Here is a 16,524-nt window from a genome sequence, read left to right on the forward strand (position 1 = left end):
TGGTTGGCCTCAGGTCGGGCAGTGGGGCATGTGAATAAAAGCCATGCTTGATGTGTACCATGATATCACTGCACAGGTGTGTACCCAGACCTGCCCTGCTGCCTGATCCGAGGTCAAGCTCAGCAGTGCACCATTCAGCTGCCTCTGAATGGCAACAAGGGCATTTTGCACGGACAGGGGATTGTTAGATCGACTTCTGTTGAATGGCAGTGGGCACACATGGATCATACAGTATACACACACATGCACAGTACACACACACGCACGGTACACACAGATACACGCATTCACAGTAGACACACAGATGCACAGTACACACACACACACACACACACACCCATGCACAGTACACACACAGGCACGGTACACACAAGCACAGCTGCCCTGGCAGCTCAAAAATACAGGGAGAGGTAATGCAGGGGAGGGGGACTGTGCCTGTGTACTGGTGGGCAGGTAATGAGTAGGGAGGTGTAGTAGAGATTGGAGAAGTTCAAAACATGTCTTTCCTCCAGAAGCAGTGCACTTCTTCTCACACAGAAAATCGATCTAACTGCTTCAGAGACAGGAGGAGTCATGCTAGAGGAAACACATCCTCCCCCTCCTCACCAGGGTAAACCACTGATAAGAATATATTCAGCTTAGTTAGCTTCTATCAGACAGCAGTCCGTCCCACATTGCAGGCTGTGTCCCCACCCTCCTCTCTCTCCTACAGCTGTCGGCACCTCTTGCTCATATCTCAAATAAGCCGAGCTGGAGAAAGGGGTGGGTATACTGTGTTCCCATTGGCTAAGGAGGCAGTGGAGAGCTGCAATCTTGGGATTCTTACATCAAAAGTATGTCGGTAGGGGACATTTCAGGGACAGATGTAAAAAAGCACAAGTTTTTTTACATACTGACCCTGGTTTTACTGAGGCTGACCACCCTGATGGGGGCCCCTAAGGGTCCCGGGTCCTCGGGCAGTGTCCGAGTGCCCGAATGGTCAGTCTGGTTCAGGGTGTTGTGCGGTGTCTGTTTTGCTTTTTGGCCAAAAAGTTCCAAAAATTTGGTTTCCTCTGACCAGAGCACCTTCTTCCACATGTTTGCTGTGTCCCCAAACAATGGCTTTCTTCTTGCCAGATTTGTGGAGTGCACGACTAATAGTTGTCCTGTGGACAGATTCTCCCATCTGAGATGTGGATCTCTGCAGTTCCTCCAGAGTTACCATGGTCCTCTTGGATGCTTCTCTGATTAATGCTCTCCTTGCCCGGCCTGTCAGTTTAGGTGGACGGCCATGTCTTGGTAGATTTGAAGTTATGCCATACTCTTTCCATTTTCGGATGATGGATTGAACAGTGATCTGTGAGATGTTCAAAGCTTGGGATAATTTTTTTATAACCTAACCCTGCTTTAAACTTCTCCACAACTTTATCCCTGACCTGTCTGGTGTGTTCCTTGGCCTACCTGAAGCGGTTTGTTCACTAAGGTTCTCTAACAAACTTCTGAGGGCTTTACAGAACAGCTATATTTACACTGAGATTAAATCACACACAGGTGGACTCTATTTACTAATTAGGTTACTTCTGAAGGCAATTGGTTCCACTAGATTTTAGTTAGGGGTATCAGAGTAAAGGGGGCTGAATACAAATGCATGCCACACTTTTCACATGTTTATTTGTAAAAAAAAATTGAAAACCATTTATCATTTTCCTTCCTCTTCACAATTATGTGCCACTTTGTGTTGGTCTATCACATAAAATCCCAATAAAATACATTTACGTTTTTGGTTGTAACATGACAAAATGTGAAAAATTGCAAGGGGTATGAATACTTTTTCAAGGCACTGTAGCTAGCAGGAAATACAAGGTGCAGAAGCTGTAGGCAGACTCTGGGATTGATTTGCCAAAACTGGAGAGCGCAAAATCTGGTGCAGCTTTGCATGGTAGCCATACACCTTCTAACTTTAGCTTGTTCAATTAAGCTTTGACAAAATACCCTGGAAGCTGATTGTTTTCTATGCAGCGTATATAGTAAATATCTCTTAAATGGTGCAAGATTAGAAGATATTTACAGTACCTAAAGGTAAGCCTTACTATAGGCTTACCTGTAGGTACAATTAAAGAGGAAGACTTTTTTCTTGTTAAAAAAAAAAAAAGAGGAAGACTTTACTTCCTCTATAACCCCTGCGTTCTGACTGCATTGTTCCTTTATTATAATGCATCAAAAATGTTTATTTTTTATTTTGCAGAGTTATTAGAGCAAGAGTGACAAAGAACTCTGCGTCTAGATCAAGACAAGAAATATACAGCCACACAGAGTCCATATAACAGGAAATCATAAAAAGAAAGAAAACACAAAAAACACTTATACAACCAGATGTCCTTCGTAATTTCAATCATTTTATTAAATACAGGTGTAAGTAGATACAACTGAACTATCCTTTCTTGATGCTGGGAGAGGTAGAACTGTAAATAAATTAACAATATAAAATAACAGAATTGTAAGAAAAGCGCCAGTCTCTGTACTACATCCGATTCTGACGGAGACTCCCATTCCCAAACAATCTGCAATGAAACAAAAGGTATAAAACATGAAAAACACTGCCATGCATCTGAAAGCAATGAAGGTTGCCTTATATAGGAATAGTGACTTCCTAATAACCTTTTATAGTTTAAGGTCATCATTATATATGAGGAACAAAAACTGACACTTGTCTCAAATTCACAGAATAATAACTGTACTTCGCAAACAGCAAAAAAAGGGACAAAACCTCCAGGTGACATGCAGGTATCTATGTTTGCCAAAGCGTTCAACTGTAATTCAGTACTATAGAAATCATATTTGAAGGGGATTTCAAAGATGAAGCTTGGTTGACCATGTAAATAGCAGTAGGTACAAAACTACCCAAAATCAGCAATGGCCGGCCAGGTATGATTACAGCCCTCATGTAAATCAGTCTTGCCCTCTATGTTGAATTAAAAATTCCCAACCCATGGCAAGTGTCTATACTGGCTTCCGGTATGTTTATCAGTCTGCATTTTTGATCTACCTTCCAGAAAATGCTGTTTGAGATGTAGTAATTAAAAATACACAGATAAAATTACCAATTGGGAGGAAATGTTTAAAATGGTTTTAAAGCTTTGTTTTTGTTTTGTTTTTCTATAAAAATAACAAACGTTATACTTACCTGCTCTGTGCAATAGTTTTGAACAGAGCAGCTCCAATCCTCTTCTTCTGGAGTCCCCCACCGGCTCTCCAGGCCCCTTCTCTTCATCGGGGCCCCCATGGAAAACCGCTCTGCCTGGGGGCACCCGTGCGAGCTTGCTCCCGAGTCCCGCTGCTGCGTACATTGACACAGACAGCGGGACTCGGCCCCGCCCCCACTTCACCAGATTTGATTGACAGCAGCGTGAGCCAACCGATCCCACTGGTATCAATCTGTCCAAAGAGGAGAGTGACAGCGGTAGGAGCCGCTGTGCTTGTGCACATCGCCAGATCGGATGGGCTCAGGTAAGGAAAAGGGGGGACTGGGGGGCAGCTGCAGCACAGAAGGTTTTTCACCATAGAATGCATTAAGGTGAAATCCCTTAAGGCGTCAAAACCACTTTAAGAAGTGCAGAGGGGTGCCTGGACAAAGGATTTCTTCAGTCAGGGGAGGAGGAATGCTAGCAATGAAATGATGATGCTGCCATCACTACAATTAGGCTAGAATTAATCCAACAACCATTCTGTATTCTACACATAGGTCACTCTTCGCAACATGCAAAATTTCAACTGTGAACAAGGACACAGCAAGCTGAAGAATTATGAAAACAGACAAAGAAATTCACTAGAAAAAGAAAATTGGTAATAAAGCATAACTGATGTAGCACCCCCCCCCCCCTCTAGTTAGGGTGCTAGGTTAAATTTTGTTTCTGGCTTCACTGTAATCAGCGGTTCAGCAGTTTTTGTCTATTCAGGGTTTTCTGCGCTAATTGTTTGATTTCTCTCACCTGCTTCTGGAAGAAGCTTCCGAAAAATATAAGGCAGGGAGATTTAAATAACACAAATATTTATCATGCTACAGCCAATTCCTGGAAGAAGACGTCCAAAAGGTGGCTGGGGAGGTGATAAATGTTTGGGAGCTCTGAGAAGAGTGCCCTTTCCTCTTCAGGGAGGATTCCAGTTCTCCTGGGGCTGCTGCCCCTTGGAGAGAGCTACCGATGCAAGAAATTGCAGTCTTACGTAAACTTGTGGCTTTTACATACTTTGTGGAAGTAATTAGGTTTGGACACCAATCCACAAAGCATAGGCACCAACAGTGGGATAGGATTCATTGTTTAAAACTGATCTCCAGGCAAACAACCTAAATACAAAGATGAAATACATGTAAGAAAGCCATTCAACCTGCCAAGGGATTTGTAACTGTCTATACAGTCCTGAGATATGCACAGCTCTGCCACACAGCACTGTCTGGCAGGGCAGAAGGTATGATATTTATGTCAAATGTTAAAAGTCTTGCCCCCCCCTCAGCCTGTGACTTTACAGTGTGAGTTTACAGTGATGCAGCAAACTGAAAAGCTCTTCCTTTTGTCAATCTACTATCTCCTCCTACCAGCATGTTCCTTTAGGCACATAAGCAATGCAGTACAATGCAGGGTGAGGCCTACAGTCTATGATGTCATTACGCCCGCCAGTGTACAACAGCGAGACGTTTTTTGCTTGTGTATACCTTGAGATACCTGTGAGTATATTATATATGTAATAAAGTGGGTATTTTTAGCAGTACTACTCTATGGTCCTTTGCTGTTTTCTTCCCACCATCCTTGAGGAGAGTTGGCGATTCCTGGTACTCGCTGGAGGATTGGAAGTGATCCTAAGTGGCCCTAATTAGGACACTGGGTGTGCATTAGCATTATTTATGTTTTTTGGATCAGTTCTTGCATTTGTCATTTTTTTTGTTTTGTATAGTCATTTTTGGGTGAAGTTTTTGATACTTTCATTAATTTTTTCACATTTTCATTTTTTTTCCCACAATTGTGGTATTGTATTAGTATTTGATTATTTATTGATATAGGGTTTTGTGCAACTTTTTGAGAATATTAGTGTCATCTTCCTTCTGGAACATTAATTGGAGCATTACTCTAATGCACTAAGCCCATAGACATTTTTGTTTTTTAATGCAGTACAACTGTGTGCTGCTTTTTCCTCTGAGCACTATGGTAAATTGGATTGCAAGATGCTGACACCAAGTCAAATTCAGGTACTTTCCACTAAAAAAATAAATGTATTGGTCAGTATTAGTGATTATATAGAGCTGAATAGTTCAACTATCAAACGGGATTACAGGAGGTGAGGACCCATTCTGCCTTACTACAATAGAAAGTTCCTGGCAAACAGGGAATTTCTTCCCCATTAATTGACTAAGACTCTACTAGTTGTTTCTATATAGTACCCACCTTCCTTCATGCTCCAGATTGCTGCCTTGTGCTACCCGATTTGGACCAGCTTGTGCCAAGTGTGATGTAGAAATATTTGCTGGTGCTCTGAGCGGTCTGAAAGCAATTTCAGCATTTACACTGCGGGGATTATTCTTGGATTTCTTGTCTGAAACATAAAACAGTCTATTCAGCCTGCAATCAATTGTCAGATAACAACCGGCTTGTCATTTCCTATAATAAAATATTGCTATAGGAAAAAAGGAAACAAAAACATAAAAAATGAGCATGTAAATTGTTATAACATTCCACTGTGTAACCTATTCGTGCATTTAGTTATTCAATGGAGGGGTTAACAGCACCTTGGAAAAATGTTATAAATATGTTGCTGCTACCAACCATTTAAGTGTTGGCTTTCATTTAACGTAAACAAAAAAAAAAAAATAGTAAATCACATATTTTTTTTTCTTCTCTGGTGTTTGAAATCAGCCTCACTGTGTGGAGAAAGCACATCATAAATATAAGTGATATACTCTCGTTTGTGACATGAGGTTCAGATACACACAGGGCTTTATTTCTCAGAGAATAGGTGCAGGAACTCACCCTCTGTCCAACTCTCTGCCCCAGACAAACCCCGCCCCAACCACACCCAAACCCCGCCCCCCCGGCCACACGAACCTTAGAGGAGAGAAGTACAGTGGCGCCAAAAAATTGTAATGAGTTAAGGCTTAGAACTGCATATCACATAAGGTGTATCCGACAACATCCCCCCAGCTCTCCTCTTAACACAAATCCCTCCCCAGCTCTTCTCTCATCACAACCCCCCCCCAGCTCTCCTCTCATCATAATTCTCTCCCCAGCTCTCCTCTCATCACAACCCCCCCAGCTCTCCTCTCATCACAAATCCCCCCCAGCTCTCCCCTCATCACAAATCCCCCCCAGCTCTCCCCTCATCACAAATCCCCCCCAGCTCTCCCCTCATCACAAATCCCCCCCAGCTCTCCCCTCATCACAAATCCCCCCAGCTCTCCTCTCATCACAAATCCGCCCCAGCTCTCCTCTCATCACAAATCCGCCCCAGCTCTCCTCTCATCACAAATCCCTCCCCAGCTCTCCTCTCATCACAATTTCCCCCAGCTCTCCCCTCATCACAAATCCCCCCAGCTCTCCTCTCATCACAATTTCCCCCAGCTCTCCCCTCATCACAAATCCCCCCCAGCTCTCCCCTCATCACAAATCCCTCCCCAGCTCTCCTCTCATCACAATTTCCCCCAGCTCTCCTCTCATCACAAATCCCTCCCCAGCTCTCTTCTGTACAAATCCCCCCAGCTCTCTTCTCATCACAAATCCCCCCAGCTCTCCGTTCATCACAAATCCCCCAGTTCTCCTCTCTGTACAAATCCCCCCAGCTCTCCTGTATGTACAAATCCCCCACCCAGCTCTCCTCTCATCACAAATCCCCCACCCAGCTCTCCTCTCATCACAAATCCCTTCCCAGCTCTCCTCTCATCACAAATCCCCCCCAACTCTCCTCTCATCACAAATCCCCCAGCTCTCCTCTCATCACAAATCCCCCCAGCTCTCCTCTCATCACAAATCCCCCCCAGCTCTCCTCTCATCACAAATCCCCCCCCAGCTCTCCTCTCATCACAAATCCCCCCAGCTCTCCTCTCATCACAAATCCCCCAGCTCTCCTCTCATCACAAAACCCCCCAGTTCTCCTCTCATCACAAATCTCCCCAGCTCTCCTCTCATCACAAATTCCTCACCAGCTCTCCTTTCATCACAAATCCGCCCCCAGCTCTCCTCTCTGTAAAAATCACCCCCACATCTCCTCGCATCACAAATCCCCCCCAGCTCTCCTCTCTTTACAAATCCCCCAAGCTCTCCTCTCATCACAAATCCCCCCAGCTCTCCACTCATCACAAATCCCCCCCCAGCTCTCCTGTCTGTACAAATCCCCCCAGCTCTCCTCTCATCACAAATCCCCCCAGCTCTCCTCTCATCACAAATTCCCCCAGCTCTCCTCTCATCACAAATCCCCCCCCAGCTCTCCTCTCATCACAAATCCCCCCCAGCTCTCCTCTCATCACAAATCTCCCCAGCTCTCCCCCCATCACAAATCCCTCACCAGCTCTCCTTTTTATCACAAATCCCTCACCAGCTCTTTCATCACAAATCCACCCCCAGCTCTCCTCTCTGTAAAAATCCCCCCCAAATCTCCTCTCATCACAAATCCCCCCAGCTCTCCTCTCTGTACAAATCCCCCAGCTCTCCTCTCATCACAAATCCCTCCTCGACTCTCCTCTCATCACATATCCCCCGAGCTCTCCTCTCATCACAAATCCCCCCCCCCAGCTCTCCTGTCTGTACAAATCCCCCCAGCTCTCCTCTCATCACAAATTCCTCACCAGCTCTCCTCTCATCACAAATCCCCCAGCTCTCCTCTCATCACAAATACCCCCCAGCTCTCCTGTCTGTACAAATTCCCCCAGCTCTCCTCTCATCACAAATCCCTTCCCAGCTCTACTCTCATCACAACACCCCCCCAGCTCTCCTCTCTGTACAAATCCCCCCAAATCTCCTCTCATCACAAATCCCCCCTCAGCTCTCCTCTCTGTACAAATACCCCCCTAGCTCTTCTCTCATCACAAATCCCCCAGCTCTTCTCTCAACACAAATCCCCCCCCATGTTCTCCTCTCTGTACAAATACCCCCCAGCTCTCCTCATCAAAAATCCCTCACCAGCTCTCCTCTCATCACAAATCCCCCCCAGCTCTCCTCTCTGTACAAATACCCCCAGCTCTCCTCATCAAAAATCCCTCACCAGCTCTCCTCTCATCACAAATCCCCCCCAGCTCTCCTCTCTGTACAAATACCCCCTAGATTGTAGGGGTGCAACAGATCAAAAAACTCACGGTTCGGATTGTTCCTCGGATCAGGAGTCACGGTTCGGATCATTTTCGGATCAACAAAAAAAAATCTCCCCCACTGTAATATCCACAATCTCCCCCACTGTAATAATATATTAGCAGGGTATTGGCGGGTATATTGGCAGGGTATTGGCAGAGTATTGTCAGGGCATTGCAGAGTATTGTCAGGGCATTGCAGAGTATTGTCAGGGCATTGCAGAGTATTGTGAGGGCATTGCAGAGTATTGCAGAGTTTTGGCAGGGCATTGCAGAGTTTTGGCAGGGGGGAGAGAGAAACCAGCGTCATGACATGACGCCGGTTTGTTACAAGTGATCGCTCCGGCCGCCGGGTGTACCAAGATGGCCACCGCTCCGGAGCTAGGCCAAAGCCGTGGCCTTTCCTATGGCCGAGGCCACAGAGCGCTCCGCGGATCGCGTGTGTCCCGATCCGCGGAGGTTGATCCGTACGGATCACGGATCATGGACGATCCGTTGCACCCCTACTAGCTTGTCACCTGACCAATGCTACCACATCTATCATCCCCTTTATTAACGTTTATTAACCCCTTGTAATAGCAATCAAGTAAAAATAAACATAAGAAAAAAAAAGTTTAAAAAAATAAAAATGATAAAAAGTATTTAAAAAAAAAAAAAGTGAAAAAAAAATTGCTATTACCGATGTGCAAATGAACGCCCAGAGCGCACATACCACAAATATCAGAGTGAGAGAAATAATTCTAGCACAAACTGATGAGATGTAAAGGCTTTTAAAGTGTCACCTGTGGAGATTTTTGGGTACTGTCGTTTTTTGCGATATCATGGGTGCAAGCAATTTGACATGTTGGGTATCTATTTACTTGACACAATTTCATCTTTTATATACTACCAAAAAATGGGTATCATATTGCCTGTGTTTGCACTAAAATTAATTTTATTATATTTTTTCCTGAAAATTTGCCTATAATAAAAAGTTGCACAAATATCATGTGACAAAAATTTGCAACTATCAGGGCCTCTGCTTTCAGAAAATCTATAATGTTCTGGGGGGTTAAGTAATTTTATTGCCAAAAATGAAAATGTTTACATGGTGCAAAAATTAAAAAAAAATAGTTCTAAAGCCAAACTGGTTACACTAAGCATGTCTATTAAAAGAGAAGTATGGCCATAACTTTCTTGGTCATACTTCTATTGTGTCTCACAAGAGTGGACTTACTTTTGCTCTCCTGTGATCCAGAGTCAGCTGGATATTGGGTGTTTATTTTTTTATTAAACTCACACTTATTAAAGCTTTCTGATTGCTATTACATTAAACAAAGCCTTTCCTGAAAAATCTCCAATCTGAAAAAAATCCTTTTAGTACAAAATTGGCTTATATAGTAAAGGTTCTTTTTTTTTTTAATAACAAACATGTTATACTTACCCGCTTTCAGAAATTGTGTATCCACCATGTAAGATCTGGGTGACTGTTGCCCACATCCCAGGTAAGTACAAAGTAAGAAAAAACCCCCTTAGGTTGGCGGGACTTTAATGGCAACACATCACCCAAGAGATTGATAAAATATAAATGTTTATTGATACATGATAAAATCCAATGAATATGTTTTGCAAAAAAGGAGATAAAAACATACAATTCCAGTTACATGCTAGGAAAATACATATGTGAATCACATGTTGTCTCTGCTCCACCCGACGCGTTTCAGGAAGAACCTTTCATCAGGGGTGCAATGGGGGAGATACACATATATATAGTATTCTATAGATAAAAAACATACAGGATTTGATTGACAGCAGCAGGAGCCAGAGCTGCTCACACTGAGTCCTTTGAGGATAGAGAGCAGCGCTGCTCCTTTCTGGCACAATGCTGGATCAAGATCAGGCTCAGGTAAGTATTTAGATGGGGCTGGGGCGAGCTGAGCGTGAAAGGTTTTTTTTACCTTAATGCAGAGAATGCGTTAGGGTAAAAAAAAAACATGAAACCACTTTAAAAATAAACATAAAACTAATAATAACAATAATAACGTAAATATAATAAACACATGTAAACTCAATCACCAAAATCTTATTTAAGTTGTGACATGTTAATTTAATATGAAAATAACTTTTAAACTTTAAAATAATAACTGGTTAATCCCCTTACGCATACAATATGTCAGCACGGTGGACCTTAACACACACTGCATACAGCTACATATATACATACAGCCAGCACTCCTGCCTTATGCTGGGAAAATGCGCACTCGGTGCCCCAGCACAGTGGCCGGGAGTCAGTAGGGCTCATGCACACTAACTATTGGTCCGTATAGCATTTGCATTTATATGTGTAAATATTCGTACAAATTTTCTTCTATTCTACTGCTCTCTTCTGATACAAAATAAAATGGCTTCAATCAACATAGTAGTTTGTGCAAAGCAAGGACATGCTTGTGTTCTAGCTGTGGGCTATGTCTCCCTCCCACCGATGTTTTGGCGCCAACCATGAGGTTAGTGTGGTAGCAAAGATCCGCTGCTCACAGGTGAGTAACTACAGCTATAATCCACATGGTGTAATGCAGGCAGTGGGGTGTATGCCCTGTCACTGCTAACAGAGATCGATGTGGACAAAAACATTCAGATGGCTGCACTCCCACACAATGCAATACGGTTTTATTAAAATAAACAAAAATCCATAAAAACAACCAAGCACAGACAGGCAGGGGAATAACAAGGTTGATGCATTTCACACTGAATCCGTGCTTTATCAAAAGCACGGATTCTGTGTTTTGTTTCCGTGTTTTGTTTACTTTAATAAAGCCGTATTGCATCGCGTGGGAGTGCAGCCGCCCAAATTTTTTGGTACACATGAGGTTAGTGTGCATGTGTCTGCCTACAAAGTGCATGCACCCTTGGATGCAGCCATTGTTTGACGGGCATTGCTATCATTCCCAGCGATTATGAACCTTACCCTTCACAACGGCAATTAGCTGGCTCCTAGAGAGCATATAAGTTTAGGTGAAAGGGGAAAACCACATGCTCTCCAGGAGCCAGATATTGGCCAACATTTGTAGTAGTTACCCCCAGCAATTACAGTTCTTTAACACATAGTAGGGACAGCCAGGGATTCATCTCCCTGCTATTAATGACAGCAGAAACATGAACTTCCATTAAGAATAAATAAAATACAGGATATAAAGGGTTCAACAAAAATTTATTGCAAGAACTGTAGGCTGCCAGCAAGCAGTAAATGTCATCAGTGGTCTACATAGCCTGCCCATCTGTGAGATTTTTCCAGCATGGGTAGGATTCTGGGGCAGAACGTTACATGTCAGTTTGCATAATTAAGGAAGGTATCCTGGGGTGGCTGGGTCATCTTCTGGCATGTAGGAATTGGAATTTCTCTCAAAATTCATAGGATGCCTTCATTAATTGATGATATAGCCCGATATCTACGTGCACGTAATGGTTAACTTCAGCGCCACACTGGTGCCCTCTATTCCTTTCGTACCCTAGAGAAACAGAACAATTGTTGAACATTTATCATCAAGACATATGGCTAGACTAGAGTGATAGACACAGATATGTACCTTCATGTATCAATAGACATATAGAATGTTAGATTTTAATAGAGAGATATACATACCTGCATAATCTGGAGGTGGGTGTGCTACTGCCTCCTAGGAGTCTACTGGTTTCAAAAGATGTGATTGCCTCTCTTCACTCTCCTCGCCTTCCTCCTATTCAATCTAACTGCCTGTTGTGCTTCTAGATAAAAATATATACTGCAAATAAAGAGCACTAAACACTTGCATTTACAATGGATGATGTATATACGATATTATACAAAGGAGTGCAGCGCAATATCAGGGCTCAATAAAACATTTCAAATGTAATAAAAAAGTCCATATAAATCCAAAATGAAGCTAAAAAACAGAAGGTGGACTAACAGTCCCAGTAAGCAAAGAGTCACGTGAGAAATTTCAATGCAAGGGTGACTTTCCCTCCAACTCCAGCACAGTTGCTTCGCTCACCTCTAGGTGTGGACCACTGAACTAACAGATGGTCAACAGCGCATGTCCCATATGGGTATACCTTCCAAAAAAGATCCGGATCCACCGATCGGCATCCCAGGGGTATAATGGTAGGAGAGAAGCAAAATCTAAGTACACACTGATGATTTCTTTAGGAAGGAGGAGCCACATCTTGAGGTCACCCGCTGTCATCCTGGATCTTCATGCTCATGGTGTCTGCTCCTACATGCGCTGTTGTAATGAAGCCCTTGTGATTAGCCAGTTGTTCATTAATAAAGCTTTTTAAAGAAATTATCAGTGTGCACTTAGATTTTGCATCTCTCTTACCATTATACCCCTGGGATGCCGATCGGTGGATCCAGATCTTTTTTGGAGGTTATACCCATATTGGACCTGCGCTGTTGATCATCTGTTAGTTCAGTGGTCCACATCTAGAGGTAAGCGAAGCAAGTGTCCTGGAGGTGGAGGGAAAGTCACCCTTACATTGAAATTTCTCATGGGGACTCTTTGCTTTACTGGGACCATTAGTCCACCTTCTGTTTTTTTAGCTTAATTTTGGATTTATATGGACTTTTTTATTACATTTGAAATGTTTTATTGAGCCCTGATATTGCGCTGCACTCCTTTGTATAAAATTGACTTGATTTTTATTGGAATGTATATATATATATATATATATATATATATATATATATATATATATAAATATAAATATATATACAATGCAGTTAATATAATCTTCATTCATGTATGGTCCAGCCTAACATCTATAACTTAATACTTTAAATCAAGGGTCTCAAACTGGCGGTCCTCCAGCTGTTGCGAAACTACAAGTCCCATGAGGCATTGCAAGGCTGACAGTTACAAGCATGACTCCCACAGGCAGAGGCATGATGGGACTTGTAGTTTTGCAACAGCTGGAGGGCCGCCAGTTTGAGAATACTGCTTTAAATAATCAATTTCTACTTACTCCCTGGACTCAATTGGCCTTTTGAGAATCATCAGCTCACTGGCATTAGGATGACATCTGTGATGTAATCCTCTTGCTGGGGCTCCGCTCCGGGCAAGCTGTTCATTGGCGATGTCATTGCGGAAATGGAGCGACCTCCACCGCCTGGTGAACTCCGAGCCCTCACCTTGAAATTTTCAGATATGTCAAAACAGAATGCCCAGAATAACATTATGTTATCAAGTTTTAGATGCTAGAACTGCAAACTGGGCAGGGGTAAAGGAAACTCATAACATCAAACTCTCAATCCCCACAAACATGTTTTAGTGCTTGTAGTACGTTGTTGCACCCCTTGACAAAACTTATACACTGCATGATCAGGTTCATGGTCTATGTGTGGTTTCATTCCTGCTTTGTCTCATCTATAATGTGAAAACTTCTGCTCTCTGCAGGGAGGAAAGCTGTGCCATGCAATGCTACATTGGATTGTGGATGCAAAATATGCTAAGTGAATGGCGGTTGTTTCATGCGTTTCACTTGCCGCTAGCTAACTTGCAATTAAGAGACATGGACGTGTGTATGTCCATGCTATGTTCTAACATATACTACTTTCAGCATTGACTGCAGGTCAAACAGTGAGAGAGTGCTCTGTAGCACACCATCCATATGAAGAAGGACAGGCACATGCGGTCCTCCATGCAACTGAACAGGAACATGTTAAGCACAGGTCACCAGTGTTCTACGCTTTTCTTCACTAAATTCTCTACTTTTTAAATGTAACATTACATGTCAACGTACAGACAAATAGTACCTCTTAGCTGCTGCGCTCCGACGTAGGTGGTCCCTCTTCTTATTAAGGAGAACTTCAAATTTTAGATGCTTTGTGTCCCACAGCTCAGGGTACTGCTCAACCGCATCGATGAGGTCACTTTGGCTCACATCCCTGGTGTGCAGCATCTGGTCAGCTTTGTAAAATGTTGTCCCGCACGGTGCATATGGTACAGAGAAGCACCTTTTGGAATGTGCAATGTGCTATACTGTTTCCAGGGACGTGCATTCAGGGAAGGCAGGCGAGGCAGAGCCTCACCTGCCCTGAACATAAAAATGAAAAAAAAAAAGGCTTCAAGGGTCGTAGCTCAGTGACCTGAGGTAAGGGGTAGGCAGCCTAGGTCCTACCCCACCACTGGTAAAAATTTGGGGCTCCTACGACCTATGTTTCCGGTGATACGGGGCTCCTTGCGCAGCCTGTCAGAAGCTACATAGAGAGCGGCCAGTTTAAATACAAGCTGACACACTCTGTTTACAGCAGACTTATGCCCCGTACACACGGTCGAATTTTCCGACGGAAAATGTGTAATAGGACCTTGTTGTCAGAAATTCCGACCGTGTGTGGGCTCCATCACACATTTTCCATCGGATTTTCCGACACACAAAGTTTGAGAGCAGGCTATAAAATTTTCCGACAACAAAATCCGTTGTCTGAATTTCCGATCGTGTGTACACAAATCCGACGCACAAAGCTCAGAATAAATAAAGAGATGAAAGCTATTACCCCGTTTATACGTGTTTTACGTCACCGCGTTCAGATCGGATTTTCCAACAACTTTGTGTGACCGTGTGTATGCAAGACAAATTTGAGCCAACATCTGTCGGAAAAAATCCTGTAGGATTTTGTTGTCGGAATGTCTGATCAATGTCCGACCGTGTGTACAGGGCATAAGAGGTTGAGCTCACAGTGCCTCTTCTCATTTCTTGTCAGAGGCACTGAGCTCAATGGACAGCTTGGAGTCTTGGAACCAATGGTAAACTACCATTAGTCCTTAGCCATCCAATAAAAATGCTGCAGTATAGGCAAGCCTCTGACTGCAGTGTCATAGAAGGGGCATATGTCTAAAAGACAAATGCTCCCTTCCAGCCCAGGCTTCTTAACTACAAGGAAAAAACATGGGTATATGGGTATAAGATTTACCCACAATCCCATGTTTTTTTCACACAGTTAAGAGGGAGAATGAGAATCTGCTGCTGTTGAAAAGGTACTGTTATAATCAAGCTAAATCATATATGATTATGCTATATGTTATAAGATAATTTATTATTTATCTATTTACTGTGAAGTTACTGGTTGGAAGTTATAACCTCAAACTTCAGTAATTTGTCCGTTAAGCCACCTGCTTGAGTACAGTTTTTGAAAACATAGTAAATTACCTTAAAAACAATATATAATAATTATTTATATATTACTTATGGTAATTAACTCCTTGCCACCCAGGCCAATTCTGACATTTCTCTCCTACATGTAATAATCATAATTTTTGCTAGGAAACTACCCAGAACCCCCAAACATTATATCTATTGTTTTAGTAGACACCCTAGGCAATAAAATGGTGGTTGTTGCAACATTTTATGTTACACGGTATTTGTGCATTTTATGTTACACGGTAATTTTTCAAACGCGTTTTTTTATTTAAACAATTGTTTCATGAATATATATATATAAAATAAAAGAAAACCTGATTTTTTTTGTATAATATGAAAGATGATGTTACAACAAGTAAATAGATACCTAACATGTCACGCTTTAAAACTGCGCACACTCGTGGAATGGCGCCAAACTTCAGTACCATAGGCGACACTTTAAAATTGTTTGATAGATTACATGTTTAGAGTTGCAGAGGAGGTCTAGTGCTAGAATTATTGCTCTCGCTCTAACGATCTAACCTGTGTGTATCTGGCTCTGATACTAGCCAGTGCCTCACCAGCCACTAACCTCACCACACGTCCCTGTTTCCGGGTATATGAATATTCACACTGCTGTTTTTTTTCACTGGCAGGATTTAAGAATGCATGCATATACACATGTATGCATTACACGTACATGTGTTTATATGCATAAATGACTGACCTCAGGCACAGATTTTGATTTTACAGATCTAAAATCAATGCAGGATTACTGATCCTTATGAAAGGTGCACATGAGCCCAAAGGAAACAATTCACCTGCGTTTAGATCTGTAAAAACATCTTATATTGATAGACTGCATTTTTTGTGGCTGTGTGCATGCTGACTGTTGTGAAATGCTGTCATATCCTTTATGTCTGTGTAGAGGACTGGATTTTGTGTTCCAGAAGCAAAAATGACACTGCATATTTACTTGCAGACGGGAAAGGAAAGTGCTTATGTATGGCACTCTGAAACAAGCATCAGCATAAAAAAAATTAAAAAATTGTTTACATGTGACATTGAAAGCGTGAAGTGCTGCAAATAAC

General features: G+C 42.7%; 1 protein-coding gene across 5 annotated transcripts in view; it reads right to left on the reverse strand.

Annotated features, from left to right (window-relative positions):
• Nucleotides 1–2,355: 2,355 nt before the first annotated feature.
• LRRC9 (leucine rich repeat containing 9) overlaps nt 2,356–16,524 on the reverse strand; it is a 244,501-nt gene continuing 230,332 nt past the window's right edge. For 3 of the 5 annotated variants that reach the window (XM_073610131.1, XM_073610129.1, XM_073610130.1), the window contains 2 exons: nt 5,415–5,562; nt 2,356–2,540 (listed from right to left, as the gene is read on the reverse strand). In XM_073610131.1, coding sequence (XP_073466232.1) covers nt 2,501–2,540; nt 5,415–5,562 — 188 coding nt within the window. In that variant the 3' untranslated portion in view covers nt 2,356–2,500. Of the gene's footprint in view, nt 2,541–5,414; nt 5,563–9,995; nt 11,788–11,921; nt 12,044–13,279; nt 13,446–16,524 lie in introns of those variants that run through there. The other 2 variants (XR_012237138.1, XM_073610133.1) reach the window with 2 other exon arrangements.

This window comes from Aquarana catesbeiana, linkage group LG13, assembly GCF_042186555.1.
Source record: "Aquarana catesbeiana isolate 2022-GZ linkage group LG13, ASM4218655v1, whole genome shotgun sequence".
Lineage (NCBI taxonomy): Eukaryota > Metazoa > Chordata > Amphibia > Anura > Ranidae > Aquarana > Aquarana catesbeiana.